The 17,991-nt window shown below is 47.3% G+C and overlaps 1 protein-coding gene across 2 annotated transcripts in view; it reads left to right on the plus strand.

Moving 5' to 3' along the window:
• Positions 1-328: 328 nt before the first annotated feature.
• Positions 329-17,991, plus strand: part of CSF1R (colony stimulating factor 1 receptor) — a 30,898-nt gene continuing 13,235 nt past the window's right edge. For both annotated transcript variants that reach the window (XM_030571735.1, XM_030571736.1), the window contains exons 1-9: positions 329-550; positions 6,730-6,984; positions 8,455-8,739; positions 9,634-9,770; positions 10,671-10,830; positions 12,503-12,692; positions 14,868-14,983; positions 16,026-16,146; positions 16,907-17,106. In XM_030571735.1, the coding sequence (XP_030427595.1) occupies positions 502-550; positions 6,730-6,984; positions 8,455-8,739; positions 9,634-9,770; positions 10,671-10,830; positions 12,503-12,692; positions 14,868-14,983; positions 16,026-16,146; positions 16,907-17,106 (1,513 nt within the window). In that variant the 5' untranslated portion in view covers positions 329-501. The remainder of the gene's footprint in view (positions 551-6,729; positions 6,985-8,454; positions 8,740-9,633; positions 9,771-10,670; positions 10,831-12,502; positions 12,693-14,867; positions 14,984-16,025; positions 16,147-16,906; positions 17,107-17,991) is intronic.

The raw sequence follows: 17,991 nt of genomic DNA on the forward strand, positions 1-17,991 counted from the left end.
ATGGTGGAAATGCAGTCGAATTCTCGACAGCTGGGCCCCCAGCCCTGCAGCTTACCATCGGGCTATTGCAGTGCGGTGGCCTGTCCCTGCAGCTTACACTAGTGCTGTTTTGCATCAAGAATTGTTTTCTGTAAAGGTCTGCTTCATGCTGCAGCTTTTCTGACCCTCACGCACCCAGGAGAGACAAGGGTGGGAGGTGGCTAACCCAGGCCTGCGATGAAGGGTGGGTTTGGGGAAGGGCAGAGCGGTGTGCAGCGTTGTCCTCTGCCATTGGTGACACTGTATAACTCTCTTTAAAAATAAATAAATAAATAAATAGGGATTTCCTGACTTGTCAAAAGGAGAAGTTTATCCCGGAGAGCGACAGCAGCAGAGAACAGTTGAAGACGGCTCAGCAGCGCTTCCCAGTCCAGCCGTCTCCATTCTACTCGGAAGGATCCATTGAGCTGAAGCATTTGTTCCTTCACCTGCTGCTGAAGAGGCACCTGCAGCCCAGGGGAGATGGAGTCTGCCCTCCTGGTGCTTCTGGTGGCCGCTGACGTCTGGCATGGTAGGTCTGACAGCACCAACTGCGCTGAGCCAATGTGAGCCCCTGGCAGCTGGAAAGCAGTAGCATGTAGGATGTGGCTAGAGAGATACTTGCACGTTGGGGAGACTCTTTCTGCACAACCTACAGGTAATTGTGCAGAACAGGAGAGATCCCAAGCTCCCTGGTCAGCGTTTGCTCCGTCTTTTCTCCAGCAAACTCTCATTAAAGTCACTGGGCCAGATTTTAAAAGCTTTTTAGGACTCTAAGGATGCAGATAGACGCCGAGTGGGGCTTGCAAAAGCACTCGAGCACCTAACGGCTTCAGAAATACCTTTAAAAACCTGGCCCTGAGAGCTCTGCCTGAGTCAGGATGGAACTCAGCAAGGTGCTCTGGGTATAGTGCAAAGAGCATGCAGCCCTGAGCCCAAAAGGGAGCACAGTGCTCACGATCACACCCCCTGCCAAGCAAGGGGAGCCGGGCTGAAGCGGTAAAACCCCTCATTCAGCAGACTGTTGCAAGGGGCAACTGCTGCAATGGTGGGAGAGTTAACAGGTGGCCCCTACAACACAGACGGAATAGGCAAGGGGTGGTTTGCCTTGCAGACTCATTATGGCTCATATAGCACTGGGCACAAGAGAATGACTATGCGCTAAGAGCAACATGCCAACATTATCAGGGATTTACAGGACGATTTGAGGCTCCTGGGGCCAAAGGTATTTAGGGACCTAAAGATGCAGAGAGGCACCAAGTGGAGTTTACAAATCAGGTTACGCACCTAACTCCCTTGACTTTTGTTCTGTCTGTACAGCGCCTTGCACGGGGGTCCCGGTCCCTGACGAGGGGTTCGAGATGCTCTGAGAATCCAGATAATAAATAACAACGAGAGTTAGGCACCTAACGTACTGAGGCAGCTTTGTAAATGTGTCTAGGTGCCAATCTGCCTGTATCAATCTGGTCCCTTGTGTCGACCTGTTAGAGCAAAGAGCTAGGAACTGATAGAGCCCCAGGACAGACCTCAGTTAAGCTGTGGGCTTGTTCTAGTAGTAACACCTGTATCGTTGTTTTGAACCTATAGACATACTAAGTGTTATTGGATGAGGATGGGCAAGCCTTTTCTTCTTGGGAAGGCTGTGTAAAAAGCAGGATCCTCAGTGAAAACCAGGTGCTGCATCTGAGGGGCGCTTATTCTCCACTCAGTCCCCCTCCGCTCAAGAGCACCAGCGATTCATTGCTATGAGGATGTGGGAGAACCAGCGGACTAGCCTGCCCTGGTTCCTGCAGATGCACTGTAACCTACGCAGGGGCTAGGGTATTGCTATGCTGTGTCAGCTTGTGTTTGAGGGTTGCAGCCCTTTGGTGATGCTGGTGGTGCATATAGATTTGATGCTCTCGTGCCTTATGACCCAGTGTTTCCACCTCCAGCTGTCTAGTGCCACGTTTCTTGCTCCATTATAATCTATTCCCATGGCAGCAACGTCTTTTCCGACAGTTTTTTTTATGTCATCTCTTCTCCTTCCCTTTTCTGTCTTGCACCAAGTGGGCTTGTCTAGGAATACTGTGTTTTTTATATCCCTACAACATGCCTAAGCCACTTCAGCCTGCTTTCTCCAACTGTTGTGAATACAGACGAATAAGGGCTTGGCCAAGGGTATTGTTAAGCTTTTCAGTGGAATGGGATGGGAGAGGAATACAGCAAAGTCTGGTCTGTCTAGTCTGATTTGGATGCTATACCCGTTCCATGTCACTATCTCTTTTCAATCCTCCAAAAGAAGCATGCAGGATTCTCCAGCCCAGATTAGACATTTCCAAAATAAAGTATGGAAAGGGGGCCCCTCTGGAAACTGAGTGTTTTCTGGTTTTGCATCTCAAGCAAGGGTGACATTGTGGGAGAGGTTCCCTCCCTAGCCCCCCTACCCTGCTACGCCCACTTCTTTAAGGAATTGTGCAGTTCTTCCATGAAACTGAGCATCTGGTACTGTCCCAGGAAGACAATGGCTGGGAACCCTGGGCAGGATGGGATCTTGGATAATGGGGACTAGGCAGTTACCGGGGAGAAACAAGGTTTCCTGGAGCCTAGAGAACTCTGTCAGGATCCCCACTGGAAACATGGACACGTTTACAATGTAGATCCACATTCAGGGGGTCCATAGCATTAGGGTTGCTAGGTGTTTCCCTGCTGAGTTGCCCCATGAAACCTTTGGCAGCTGAGTTTTATCACAGTTATTCAGAAATCCCACAGCACCAAGACTCTTGAAGCATCCCAAGGTTTGCGTGCAGCAGTATTATCCCTGCATAAGTCTCCAGTGGGTTGTATTTTGTTTTCTGTCTGAATTTGATTAACCTGTTTCTTGACTCCTTAGCTGTTTCTTTTGGCATTGCTGTGTTTCCCCCTGCTAGGTCATGGTACAGTTCTGGGTCCCAGATATGCTATGTTTCTTTTATAACTTTGGGCCCAGTTCCCAAACGTGGGATCCCTGCCCCCAGATCAAATAGGCAGGCCAAATCCCACATCAGCTGCTCAACTTGCATGCAGGGGTTGGTTGTTTGCGTATCCAAGTGTGGGATCTGGACCTCCTTTTAAGGTGCCTGTGTTTGAAGATTGGGCTGACCGCTCCAAAGGAGTTAGGCTTCTAACATCTGTTCATTTCATTGGATGTTCGGAAACTAAATAGAAGTTTAGAAGCTTAACTTCTTCAGAACGTTCAGCCCTGAGTGTTTGACTCCTTGCATGCTGGGACGTGTTTACCAAGGGTCTACTCCATTTTCCAGGGGCTCCTAACAAAGGCACGGAGTGCCACTTCACTGGGCATCCCCACAGGACATTGAGGGATGGAATGTGGGCTATGCTCCAGCAGTCCACAGACGTAAGGTTATTCCTGATTCTGGAGGCTTCCTGGCTATTAGAATAATATGGACTGGACAGCTGGGATGTGTGTGAGAGAGAGAGATTGGGCACTGAAGGATGCTGCAGTTGACTCTGGTTAGTTAGTGCCTTGGGAATTGCATCTAATGCAGGACACTGAGCCATGAGGCCCCATGTCCTTTCATTTTCCAACACCTGCTTTAAGTCCTGCTGACCTCTGTGTGAGGCTGGAACCTCCCTGGATACCAGCATCTGCCTCTGAGCTTACAGTCCCCGGGAAAATAAGTTTCAAAAAGAACAAGCAGCTCTGGCCAGATGAAGGGGTCTAGCTAACTGTCATGGCTGGGATAGTAGAGGGGGATGGGCCTCATCCTGCAGCTGGAGGTCATTGTTACACAACCGTGGTGTGGTAAAGCCAATGGCCAGCAGTTACCGACAACAATGAGGAAGTTGGTGGGTGACACTCTCTAGCTTCTTGTGAGATTGCATTCTGGTCAGCGGGAGAACAGAAGCCTGAGCCAGAGCTCCTGCCGCGTTACCGAGGAGGGGGAGGGGGCTGATTTACTGTCCTAATGCGTCCCACCAGCAACTCCGCTCACACCCGGGTACTGGCCTGATGCAGGCCTTATCTGCTTTAATCAAAGCTAACTCAGGTATGTCTACATGTGCTGTGATCACACCTCCCCACTGCCGTGTAGACATTTCCTTAATACTAATGGCCAACGCTAAGTTTACCAAGCAAACCAGTTAGGTGATACAGAGACAACAAGGCACACTGATGGCTGGACAAGAAACCAACATACAAGCAGATCCACTCCCATACCTTCATACAGAGCTCTAGCACAGAAGGGAGCAGGAAACTGTAGCTATATGGAAAATATGGTTTCAAAAGGATTGTAAGATATTTCCTTTTCTGCTTGGGAATAAATGGTTTTTTTTTTTCCTGTTTCTGTAAGAAGTCAAAAAAAGCAAGAAAAAATTCAAGAGGAAGAAAAGTGAAATATTCCATATCTCGTCCTTTCTGCTTTCTCATACGTGTAGCTCTGTTGGAGTCTGTTGGTTGAGTTCCTGTTGAGTTAGACCACGTCTACACTAAGAGCACTTTGCCAGTATAGGAAGGGCTTTTTAACGTGAGTGTTTGTTCCTTTAAGATCTGGGGAAGGGGTTAGTGTCTGAGGAAAAGCAGAAGTGGGAGAATAGCTGGCTCCTGGAAGGGGCTTGCTGTGTATTGGGGGGGGGAAGCCAACCCCCTCAGAGCACAGATAGCCATTTGCAATGTGTTTCCTGTTCCCTGAAAGAAGGCCTGTCATGAGGGTGTTATTGCCGCTTTTTCCCCATAAGGCACTGATTCATTTTTCACTTCCCCCATCTCCATAAATACAGGCAATGACTAAAAGAACTTGCTGACAAGATAAAAATAATGTGTTTCTCTCTGACAGCGATGGCTGAAGGAGGTTCCAGGTTCCCCTTTACTCAAACTGATGAAGGAGTTAGTTCCACAATGTCTCTTAAAGGCAAATAGGGCAACTCAAATTCAGGCCTGAAGTCTGACCCATTGCAAAATGGTGATCGTTAGGCTAGGACAGGGGTCGGCAACCTTTCAGAAGCGGTGTGCTGAGTCTTCATTTATTCACTCTAATTTAAGGTTTTGCGTGCCAGTAATACATTTTAATGTTTTTAGAAAGTCTCTTTCTACAAGTCTATAATATATAACTAAACTATTGTTCTACATAAAGTAAATAAGGTTTTAAAAATGTTTAAGAAGCTTCATTTAAAATTAAATTAAAACACAGATCTTATCAGTTTAGTGCAATGGTTCTTAAACTTAGAAGGTAAATCATCAAAAACTCAAATTTAAGCACAGGCACGTAAGTACAACGACTTTGTTTAATCAAACCTATGTATTAACATTATACATTTTTTAACGATTACTGTAATATACAAAGTTTTCAACTTTTTAAGCTAATTGTAGTGTAATTTTTTATAAGAGGTGCAAGAACATATTTTGAGAACTCCAGACCACCAGCGGGCTGAGCAGGGCCAGGTGTAGTGTGTTAAATTTCTCCCCGTAGGAATGTGCTACTTATGGTGTACTACTTACGGCTGCCAGTCCTGGTGCTCCGCAAGTAGCACAATCCTACAGGGAGAAATTTAATGCAGCAGGCTGAGCTGCTCAGCCCACCGCCGGTCTGGGAATCCATCTGCTGGTTCCTGCCAGCCAGGGTCCTAGCCGCCGATCCCACTCAGCCTGCTGCTGGTCTGGGGTTCCATTCACCCAGGCCGGCAGTGGGCTGAGCAGGGGCAGTGGCCGGGACCCCGGCTGGCAGCAGTGTGCCAGTAAAAATCAGCTCGTGTGCCGCCTTTGGCACATGTGCGGCAGGTTGCTGACCCCTGTGCTAGGAGATCATGTGGCCTAGTGCATAGGTGCAGGACTGTGAGTTAGGAGGCCTGAGTTCCACCACTGGCCCTGCCACTCACTCACTGTTTGACCTTGGCTAAGTCACTTAACTGTTCTGTGCCTCAGTTTCCCCATCTGTAAAATGGGAATAATACTACTTCCCTTTATACAATTCTTTGAGTACTAAGGATAAAGTTCTATCAGATCTGGGTAGTTATCTGGCCTCTATCACCATAGTATCTGAGTAGTTATATAGGTACTATGTATGATTTTGTAATTTTCAAAATCCACTACTCCACCACCAAGAAATTAGTTTCCCCAAAAGTTTTTGATACAAAATCAGTGCTTTGAACTCTTTCAATTGGCTCTGCACAAAATAGTTTGGCACATTTCTTTCCTGTTCTGTTCTGATGACAGCACTTATGTAGTACACAGAAAGAAGTAAACAGAAGAAAATTGCATTGATTGCTGCTGTATTAAAAATACAGGAGTAGGATTATGTCCCAACACAATTTGCATCATGTGCTTACAGCTCCACAGTGAAATTTACAGCCAAATAAATCCTGATCTATAGGAAAAGAACAACTTCTAAGACAGTAAAACAAAGAAACTCCAGAGCCTGGATTAATCAGCGCAAAAGAGTGGATTTTGCCAGATAAGCCTCTGAATGTTCTGACATCAAATACCCCTCCTAGCCTAAAATTCAAGCCATTGGAGAAGTAATTAAAATAAAAAGCCTAGCCAACCAAATCAGCCTAGAATCTCTGCTATGCGTATGAAATGAACCAAAACTCCAGTTCTGGCCAGCCAGCCCAGTCTTTATGACAATTCTTCCTTGTGCCCTTGCTAAGATATTCCCTGCAAGGTGAGATGAGATCTCACCAGTTTATCTGTATGGCTCGTCGGTTGCTCACCCATCCTCTCTTTCTTGTTTGCAGGCTTGGCATCTCTGACACTCGACCCTAATGTCACGGTCATGATTGTGAACAAGGGAGCCCCTGTGAACTTGCACTGCTCTGGGGATTTCAGCGTGGAATGGGTCAGCACAAGACACAATATGATCGTGTACTCCACTGGCACTACCAGCACACTCAGCATTACCAGTGCCAGTTACAGGCACACCGGCACCTATCACTGTGCTTATACCAACAGCAGTGACATGGAACGAGCAGCCGTCCATCTCTTTGTGAGAGGTAGCTAATGCCATTCCTTCACGTACTGCCACACTCGTTTCAGGGTTGTCTGCAAGGGATAGTTTTACCTGTTACACCGATATAATTATAGCAATACCAATACCATTATAACCCCCTCCCCCCACTGGGGGCGCTCTTATTCCCCCTTAAGGAGACAATGTGGCCTCATGGATAAAGCACTAGACTGGGCCTCAAGAGGCCTGGAATCAATATTCCTGGCCTCCCACTGGTTTGCTAGATGAGCTGGGCAAGTCATGTCACTGCTCCGTGCCTCAGATTTCCCTTCTGTAAAATGGGGATCATGTAGGGTCACCAGACAGCAAATATGAAAAATCGGGACAGAGGGCGGGGGGATAATAGGAGCCTATACAAGAAAAAGACACAAAAATCAGGACTGTCCCTATAAAATTGGGACATCTGGTCATCCTAGGATCATGATACTGCTTTCCTTTGTAAAGTGCTTAGAGATCTGTGGATGGAAAATGCTATGTAAGAGCTGGATATTCCAGATAAGAGCTACTCCGGGATTAGAGTGGCTTTCTTTTTTCATTTTGCTTAAACCTCTCCCAAAACAGCATAAGCTAAACCAGAAGGTTCTCTTATGCCAGAGCATATACTGGAGAGACCTCGCTGAGACCTAGACCAGTTTAAATTCACACCTTATATCATTATAACGTTCTCGTGTAGGCAGGCTTTGCTTACTGCTTCTAATACATTCCTCTAGTGCAGTGTTTCTCAACTGTTTTGGCATTGGGGACCAGCTTGCTGCCTTCCTAAACTGCATCAGGGGAAATCTCAGGGACCGGCACTAGTCTTTGGATCAGTTGTTAAGAAACGTTGTCTAGTGCACACACTGGGGACTGTCACCTGGCTTCTGCTGAATATACACTGCCAGGCATAGGGTTTGCTATTTGGGGTACTGTGATGACGTCACGGTGCGCTGTAAGCCACGGTGCTCTGCTCCCACCATTCTGTGAAGGCATGCAGCAGATCACCCCCTAGTGTGATATTGTGCCTGTGAAATGGTTGTCCTAATGGTTTTTAAAAAAGGGCTTACCAATGTGATTAATGGAAACCTCATTAGCCAATCAGCTCACATCTTCAAGCTTAGCCTTTTTATTAATAAAACCGGCAGCCCTAGTTGAAAGGTATTTTTCACTGAGTGCCTGGTGCTTCTCTAACTGTCCTTCTCAGTCTCTGTCTCACACACGCCATCACACCTGTACTCATGCTACAAATTATGTCCCCTCTCCTTAGGTATCATAGGCTTTCCCTGTCATGCCAAATGAGCTGTAAAGAACTAAGGAGCCGTAGAGTTATCAATAGGAGCAGGCCTTTCAGCGCTATAGCAGTTTAATGCAAGGCAGACAGAAAGCTGAACCTACACTGAAATGTACCTGCTGGAAACCCATCCCAAGTGTATGCACTTTGCTTGATTCCACTCTCTGGCTTTTCTTATTCCATTGACAGATCCCGAGAAGGTGTGGTATGTCCATAGCATCAGTGTCAGAGTAAGCGAAGGCCGTGATGCACAGCTGCCATGTCTGATCACTGACCCAGAGTATGGGTCCAACGTTACCCTGCTGAAGGATGATAATTCTCCAGTCTTACCAGGGACCGAGTTTTCTTTCAGCCCTCGGGATGGAGTAACCATATACAGTGTGCAGCAAGCTCATAAAGGATCTTACAGGTGTGGGGCCCTGATCAACGGAAAAGTGGAGAGGTCATCGAAAATCCGATTGATTGTTCTGAAAGGTAAAGGATTGGGTTTCTGATCACTCTTCCAGCAGTGCCTTGGGGAGGCAGCTATTGTTAACTCTGCCAGGAGCAGGTCTGGGGGAGCTCGTTTGGGGAAAGGTCAGACAAGTTGGAGATGGAAATGACCTACCGGGCCACGGAGGCTGGAATTTTCAAAGGAGTCTAATGGAGTTAGGTGAACAGTTCCCACTGAGATTCAATGGGATTTGGTCACCTAATCCCCATAGACACCTTTATAAAGCAGAGCCCAAGTCCATTCCTCTACCAGTGCTGGATTGTTTCTGACTGTGTATTGCCAAGACTTTGTCCAGTCTAGTTTTAAAAGTTCCCATTGATGGGGTTCCCTGGGAGACTGTTCCACAGCCTGACAGGACCCTTTTCTCTGTACTCTGTTTAGCACTGATGTGCTATTGGATAGTCCCATGTACACTGCTGTTACTACATGACTAATTCATTTTATCAATGGATTCCTATTAATACTGATAATACCCCTGGCACCTGGTTCCTCCACCTCCTCCTGTTTGTGTCATGCTGATCCTTGCACATGCATCCAGCAGCCGGAAGGAAAATCTGTTCTTCCTACTGGCACACTGCAAATCCTGAGGCCTTGGTGCAGTTGTCTTGCAGATCAGCAAACAGGCAGATGGGACAGGGATTCCTTATCCTTTAAGCCTTTTGAGCCACCTCGTGGTGATGGCCCCGCCCTGAACGTGGTAGTGCTGGGAGGAGTGAGGAAGATGATGGTGGTGAAGATGGTAGCAATGATGAGCGAAGGGATTAAAGTGGATGGCGGCAAGAGCTAAGCAGCCAAGTCCTTGGGGATTCTTCAAGGATGCAGAGGCCTTTAAGCCCTCCTGTAACTAATCCTTGCCCCTCTCTGCCTTTGTTTAGCAACAGAAAATCCGCTCTCAGTCACGGTGGAGCAAAAAGACCATGTGCGAATACAGGGGGAAAGTTTCCAGATCACCTGCAATTTAATTTCTCCTTCCTACAAGTACAACATCAAGTGGGTCCATCCAGCTCAGAATGTAAGTCGTTATCCTCTGTTTGTAGAGAGAATGTGATCTCTCTGGAAAATGGGGAGGGTGAAGCTGACCAGAATCATTCCTGACTCTCAGAGCCTTCCATATGGTAGCAGCTGGCAGGAGCACAGTACTGAAGCTCATGATTAGACTGTGTATTGTACACAAACGCAGGAGACCGAAGCACAGCCATCCTTTCTCTCTCTCTTTTGTTGCGGTGACAGTTTACAAAGGGTTAAGAGACACTTGCATACATTCTTGGTGGCTCACTGTACTAGAGAATGAAATGGGAGTTACTTTATCGGGGTTCGCTAAACATGAACTGCAGTGCCTGCAAAATGACATGTAAACCCCAGTTCTCTCAGCCAGGCTTGCCCAAGTAACCCCATCAACATCCTATCTTAGAAAACAACAAACACGCTCAATGCGTACACACTCCCCTAGAGAAGGGGAGAGCGAGGGAGATTTTCTTGTGTTGACTTTAATACATTATGGGTTGATTTTAATACTTTTCATACATAGATAAAACTTTGATGGGTGCATTTTAAAAACCTAGGTTAGATTAGATAAAATAGTAGTCCCTGTTTTAGAGTTCTTAATGTCTCAGTGTAGGCAATGATACAGTATTAGCACACAAAATATAGCAGTCTGTTCAGATAATGCAATGTAATCAAAGCATTGACAATGATGATAAAGAAATCTATATGCCCTGTCTATGCTACAAGTATCTGCACTGACGACTTCAATTAACTGTATCTGTTTGTCTCCACTTGTCTGCATTTTAGCCATATAAATTCTCAGACGAGGTCTAGTAGGGTAGAAAACGAGATGAAGGGCACAGTAATCACTAATCCTGACTTTTGTTCCAAAACAAATCAGTCTAACATCCCTTCCCTATGGCTGCAGGTCACCATCACAACCAACAGGACCTTTGAACAAGAGGTCTATTACGTTTCCATCACCCTATGCATTCCAGCGGTGACAATAGGAGACAGTGGGCAATACAGTTGTGTAGCAAACAATTCTGCGGGATCCAGTAATTCTTCAACTGTGCTCCAGGTTGTAGGTGAGCAATTCCTGAATGGGCAAGAAAAGTGAGATCATGAAATGTGTGCGCATGTGCACACACGCACAATTTCGTCTCCCTTATTCATTTGTATCTAAGATCACAATCTCATTCCTACATCGGTTTCCCAATGGAGACTCCCTGATTAGACCCACATGGTTCAATCCCAGAATTCTACAGTGGATAGAAAAGGGAAGTCTAGGTGTCTTGAGGGAAAGGGGGTAGGTGCCATTATCCAGTTAGTGATCTGGTCGCTGGTGCAGTCAGATGCAAAGCCAGGGAAGATCTTCTCTTTTTCTACAAGTTTAATAAACAGCCTCTAAAAAAATTCATTGGACAAAGTCACCCCAGAGGCCATTGAAACAAAAGCTGACTGCGTGTCCCACACTAGGAGAGGGTGGGTCTGTGCCCCCTTCAGGGGCGGTTCCAGGTCCCAGCACGCCAAGCGCGTGCTTGGGGCAGCAAGCTGTGGGGGGCGCTCTGCCGGAGCCGCGAGGGCGGCAGGTTGGCTGCCTCCGGCGGCTTGCCTGCGGAGGGTCCGCTGGTCCCGCGGGAGGTCCACCGAAGCAGCGGGACCAGCGGACCCTCCACAGTAAAACTGCCAGAGGCAGCCTACCTGCCGTGCTTGGGGCGGCAAAATCCCTAAAGCCGCCCCGGCCCCCTTCCTGTGGCAGATCCACAGAAGAGAATAAAACTCTAATGCAGATGCAAGTTGAGAGAGCAACTTCTGCAGTTCAAAAAGAGGCAGCTCATCCTTTTAGCTCTGAAGCTCCTGGGTTCAAATTAGGTGATGACCAAGGCAGTTCAAAAAGAGGCAGCTCATCCTTTTAGCTCTGAAGCTCCTGGGTTCAAATTAGCTGATGACCAAGGCAGGGGTTTGTAGTGCGCTGCTGGGGAAAGGAGAGCTCAGATCTAAATGTGCTCCCCAGATAAGTAGAGACCAGGGGCTTGGCGCAAGTGACGGATTGGACTCCAGGGGGATGCACAGGTGATCCAGCTTGCTAGCTTAGCCACATCACTCTTTAGCATAGCTGACTCAGCCAGTGCGTTCTGCTCCTCCTCATTACCAGCTACCCTGTCACTTAATCAGTTACCTTCAAGTCCTTGTCATATCAGCTGTTCCCTCCACTAGCTGGGTGCGGCTCACACTTTATAGTAAGGTTCTGTTTATAAAGTGTTAATGGATGGTTCATAGATGCTGTATGCTTGTTGCAGACATGAGTAGTGTAGGTCACACACGGTTATAAGAACACCAGCAGACAGTGTTAAAGATACCCACAAGCCATGGTTATGCAACCAATTAACCTGCTGGACTCTAACCATCTCTAGCAATTGATTTGCCATCTATTAACCCTTTATAAATGGAACCTTAATATGAAGTGTGACCTGGATACGCCCCAGCCTCTGAGAGTAGCTGAAAGCCCATCAGGAAAAGACAGCATTGCACTGAGAGAGTGTAATTTCATTGTCCCGCATCAGGCTGAGATGGATCCCACCAGGAACTGGGATCAGCAAAGACTTCTCTGCGCCCAAGCCAGTCTTGGTGTAAAGGTGGGCAACTATGGAGATCAGTGGAGATGGGCTGAATGCGGGCTATGCCAGGGCTAAATGTGGAAGACCCTTGTCCTTCGCAGACACACCCACTGATTATCTTTGCCCTTTTGTCCCTCAGAGAGAGGTTATGTACGTCTGTTGCCCATGCAGAACAGCAGCCACGAAGTAAAGTTGGGAGGAAATCTGGAACTGCGGGTCTTGATTGAGGCTTACCCCAGACTTCACAACTGGAGTTGGACACATGAGAATCTTACCCAACACTCTGTGAGCACCCTACTCAACGACCAAATGGTCCCTGGTAACAACAGGTAGAGTATCTCCTCTCGCCTTTGTGCTCATCAGCTGAGTATTTCCAACACTGCCAGCTGGATCCTTTCCATTGGGAACAGGGTCCCCTACAGCAGAACCCTTCTAGGGGAGATTGTCTGGTAGAAAATTATTCAGTTTAAAGGGGCAAGGGGACTATCCTCCCTTATCTAGGGAGCAAAGCAGCCTTTCCTAGGGCGGCACCACAGGGGAAGTCCCCATCACTCTCATGGGCATTTGCTACTGTCGTTCATGTTTGTTCATTTTTTGGTTGGGAGGCAAAGAAAATGCAAATGTGGGCTGAGGACAGAATGGCTTCTCTCAATCCAAACAGACACTGCGATAAAGACAGCCATGTCTTTGTAATTCCCATGGGATGTGACGGGGTGGAGGCAGCCATACGCCTGCGTGTCTCCTATTGCATCAGCCCCTTCCATTACCAGGGGCTGCACACCACAGATCCACACTCAATCCACCACCCAGAGCAACAGCCCCTATCCTCCACTGTGGTCCCAGCTGACTCCAGCTGAGACCGAATTCCCTAAGTGCCTCTCCCATGTCCACTTGCACTTCAGCTCCACCTGCTGACTTCACCAGCGGCCATGGAGCCACTCACACAGGCTGGGGGATGATGGCCAATGCTGGAGGCAGGTCAGAGACAGATGAGATGTGGCCAGAAGCCATAGGAAAAGAGCTGGCTGGGACCTCACGTGTCACTACACGCAGTGCCCCACAAATCCTGGAGCTGACCTAGACCACAATAGCACATTTAAAGAACAGAACCTTCTGTTAGTTGGGAAAAACTGGCTATTTCCCCTTTTGTTTCTCAGAAACAATTACCCACCGGACGAGGAACTGGAGCATTGAACTATGGAAAGAGACCTCTGTCACTCAGAGTCAGGGTTCTAAAGGGCTGTATTGGGGTTCAGGAGCACTAATGGGATGGGATAGATGGTGGGGCAAGTTGAGTAATCAGGGGAAAGTCCATCTTTTCAAAATCTATGTGGCTGGCCATTCCCGGTCCTTCTCAGTTACAAACTGGAGACTGACTCTCCCCAGTGTCTGAGTTCTCTCTTCCACTGGGGAGGGCATACTGTAACCTCTCCGGAGTTTGCTATCTTCCAACACACTTTGTTGGGTCAGCACTATAGATAGCAAGGGAAATAGGGGAACATCACATGGAAGCAAGCTGCTCACTTCATCTCCTGCTCCAGCCAGGGGGATGGTAAGAAGATATCGTTATGGAGGGTGTGGAGAGAAAAGTGTCCCCAACTTCTCTCCACACACATAGGGATTATAATAATGACCATCCCTCTGGGCTCAATCAAGTCATGTTTGCAAGGCCCTTTAAGATCCTTGGCTGAAGGTGCTACTATAAAAGTATCTTGCAAACTTGAATTGATTGAGTCCAGAGAAGCGTCATATTGTAATCTCCATTTCACAGACAGAGACCCTCTTGCCGAGAGGCTAAGTGACTTGTTTATGGTCGCAGAGAAAGTCAGTGGCAGAGCTAGGAACAGAATGAGAGTCCAAACTTTCAATCTTTTGCTTTAGCCACTGGATTTTAACCTGTCTGGGTTGGCAATCCAGAAGTGCCAATGATATTACATGGCAGCTGTTTACCGATTCCTGGTGCCTTTCATGTAACTGTTTACATCACAAGATGCATTCAAGGTCAGTGGAAGCTGGATGTGCTTATCCCTTTGAAAATCAGGCCTGAAGAGGGGAAAGTGTTCATAGCACTCCAAGGCCGGCACAGCACAGGAGCAGGTGTCTAGTCCAGGCTCCTGGGTCAAGGCAGGGACAGAAGCTCCTGTGGATATGATGTTGGAGATCCCTCCTACAGGTCTCTAGAGGTCTCCAGCCAGCGGAAGATCGAAGTCTCCATAGCACTTTCCAAACAGAACAGAGAGTAACGCTGCTGTCCTGGCCAAAATCCTCGCTCTCAGAAGAACAGGTCTCCTGTCCACGGAGAAGATTTTCATTGCCTTTCACAGGGGGTGAAGCAGCTAACTGCCACTGGTGCCACTGAAAGACTCGATGTGGATTATTTCTAGGAACGCACTGGCGGCTGCCAATGTGCATGCAGTGGTTGCAGCAGCACTGTGCAGCATTGAGAGACCTGATTGTTTTTTAATATGCAGCTTCCTTCAGTTATTTTTATTCTCTCGGGGCAGGTACAACACCACGCTCTCCCTGAACCGGCTGACAGAAGATGAAAGGGGGCTGTATACATTCTATGCTGCGAATGATGCGGCCAATGCATCCGTGACCTTCAGCATCACCCTGAAATGTAAGTGCCCTGCTCTGTGCTGCTTCTGCCGTGCCACCAAATCTGCGAGACAGCAGATGGAAACCACACAGCAGCCAACAGGCTAGCGGATAGCAAGGGGGTGAGCGGAGATGGTTCTTGCTCTTCCTGCCAGCAAACGAGGAGCTTACAGACTTAGTTCCAGGAAGGCAGCTGGCACAGGAACAATCACAGCAGCCATGGAGAACATCAAAGCTGCCTAGTGCTGCCTCACTTATGCGGGTGGGGTGGTGCACTCGGGAGAGTGATAGTAACAATTGCCAGAGTGGCCCTTTCACAGTAATCATGGTGCTTTTCAACCCTGGCTCTCCAGGTCCTTTACAATGGTGGGTCATTTGTCCCTGTGCCACAGCCAGCAGTTCCAATGTACAGTGACGGTAACATGGCAGAGTCGGCATATAGGGATGGTGTTAAGCTTCCTACAGTACTGTATTTGGTGGATTACCCACAAGTAGATGATGACAAATATATTATTATATATTTATATTAAATACCAGGACTCACTGTACAGATCTTCCTACATTCATTACTGTAGTCAATCCACAGCGTTGTTACAAATTCCAGCTTAGCAGAGGTGAATTTATCCAATGGTACTGCAGGGTCTCTGGATAGGCAGGGTTGTTGTAGCTGTGCTGGTCCCAGGATATTAGAGAGACAAAGGAGGTGAGGAAATATCTTTTACTAGGCCAACTTCTGCTGGTTAGAGAGACAAGCTGTGTGTGGCTGGAAAGCTTCTCTCTCACCAGGAGAAGCTGGTCCAGTAAAAGATATTAGCTCCCTGATCTCATTCTCTGGGTAGACACATTACCAAGATACAGCACAGGGAAGGGGGAGTGCAGAATCTGGATCCTGAAGACCAGACCAAGAGACCAAAGGGAGCTCTTACAGTACCTCCCTTTCCCCCAAACATATAACATTGCCCCTGCCATTTTGACACTGCACATAAATAAGTGGGATTGAAATGTAGAGAGAGCTGCGTTCATACAACTTCCGTACCTAACACTCCTTTGCATTCCCTATTCAGTCCTGCCTGAGGTCCATCATGTCGGGACGGTATTCAATAACTCAACGAGCCTTCACTGTATAGCCAGTGGTTACCCTCCTCCACATATTGAGTGGTATCAGTGCCCTGGGCATGCAGACAGGTGAGAAACATCAGAGAGGCCTGGGAAGCCTTCCATTGTGCAATGCACCCAATCGCAATCCCAGGGCTTGCTGCTTCCTTCCCTGCCTCTGCAGTAGGATTCCCCGTAGATGTCATCTGTATTTGCTAAACTGCTCAGCACAGACTTGCAAAAGATACATGACAATATATCGGAGTTCTGTCCAATATAACAACAGAGAATTCTTTTGCTATTTAAAATAGATGTTTATAGATTTCAGCATCTGTCACTGGGTGCCTTTCCAACACTAGAAGGTGATGGGTCCCAGTTCCTAACAGCAGTGTGTAGAATCCCCTCTAAAACATGCTTGCTGAGGGGGGAGACCTGCTTAATGTGCTATTGCCCCAAAATCCAGCCCTGGTGCATCATTTGGGAAGAGATGTAAATGAGGAGCCATTCCCCAATCATGAAGCTGCTAGGGAAGGAGATCGTTGGCACAATCAAGCTGATGCAGCCCATGCAATGAGCAGGGTTGTGGCCAGTTTTTTCATTCACGTGCAGGGGCCCTGCTTTGCTGACCATCTCTATCACCTGCATGCCAGGGGTAAGAGGGCAGTGTGGTGCCACCACTGAATTACTTCCTTAGGCAGGTCTATTCTCTCTGACGTTGGAGGGGCAACAAGGAGCATTGTGACCCCAGACCTCTTGTCTAGCCCTCTGCGATGAGGTAGCAATAGATTCCATTTGTAGTCAGGCGTGTTCCATGGAAATGTTTTCTCTCCCCTGCTTGGTGTTTCTGCAGATGTGACCAGGGAAGATGTGTTTCTGCAGCTGTGTCCAGACTGATTCAGAATGACACCAACCCATGGGTCATAAGCAAATTGCCCTTTGGAAAGGTGAAAGTAGAGAGCATCCTTCAGATTAAAGAGTTTGAATACAATGCTACCTTTTGCTGCTGGGCCATTAACAGCGAGGGGAATGACTCACAGACGCATAGCACAGGTGAGATAAATCAGAGCATTTATTATTTATAGATCATTAATCAATTTAATCCAGACCTCAATTAAAGATGGCTACAGGCCATTGGGGATCCAATCTTCCTGTACATATGTGCCAAATGCCCCACTAACTGCTCTTGTTGAGTTCCTTAAGAGGGCAAACAGATCAATCCTAATTTGAAGGGATTAAGTATGTCTCTTCTCCCCCCTGTCCTTCCCACCCCAATCCCTGATAACATACTGCTAAGGAGGACTTCAGTTTTCATTTCTTGCATCCGTGAGGACATCATTGGTGACCTGGATAATTTGGGTTTGAATCCTCTGGAGTCTGGAGGGGATGATGGGTAAATCTTTAGTGCAGTGCCAGGGGTTTTAGCCATACAACTCCTTAGAACATCAATAGGAGATGCATGACTAATTCCTGAAATTACACCCAAAAGAGCATGCCTGTCAGCATAAATTCAAACCTAATGAAATCAAGAAGAAAATATCATCATCTTGGATTACCTGGCCTTCTCTTGGTCCTAAATGGCTCTTTTGGGGAAAAGACACGTCTTCGAGTTTAATCTAATCCATTCATACTGGCATTTCCAAATACTGGCATTTCCTTGGGGGAAATTTCATTTCCGACCCATAGCATTATAGGTATGTTGGTAAATCCTGGATTTCTAAGGGTAGGTCTTGCTGCACTGCATGTTGTTCTCCTGACCCTGTGAAATCAGAGAGAAGGTAATGCACTAGGATAATTATCCCCTACATAAGGCACTATTATATAGAGACCCAGAGATTTCATCTCAAGACTTTTATTGCTACAAACATAGGCTACTCACTTAGCTAAGCAAGCAATGCCAATGACAAAAGAAACTGTTGTATCAGCACGTCCAATTCC

Source organism: Gopherus evgoodei, chromosome 8 (assembly GCF_007399415.2).
Source record: "Gopherus evgoodei ecotype Sinaloan lineage chromosome 8, rGopEvg1_v1.p, whole genome shotgun sequence".
In the NCBI taxonomy this organism is placed as follows: domain Eukaryota; kingdom Metazoa; phylum Chordata; order Testudines; family Testudinidae; genus Gopherus; species Gopherus evgoodei.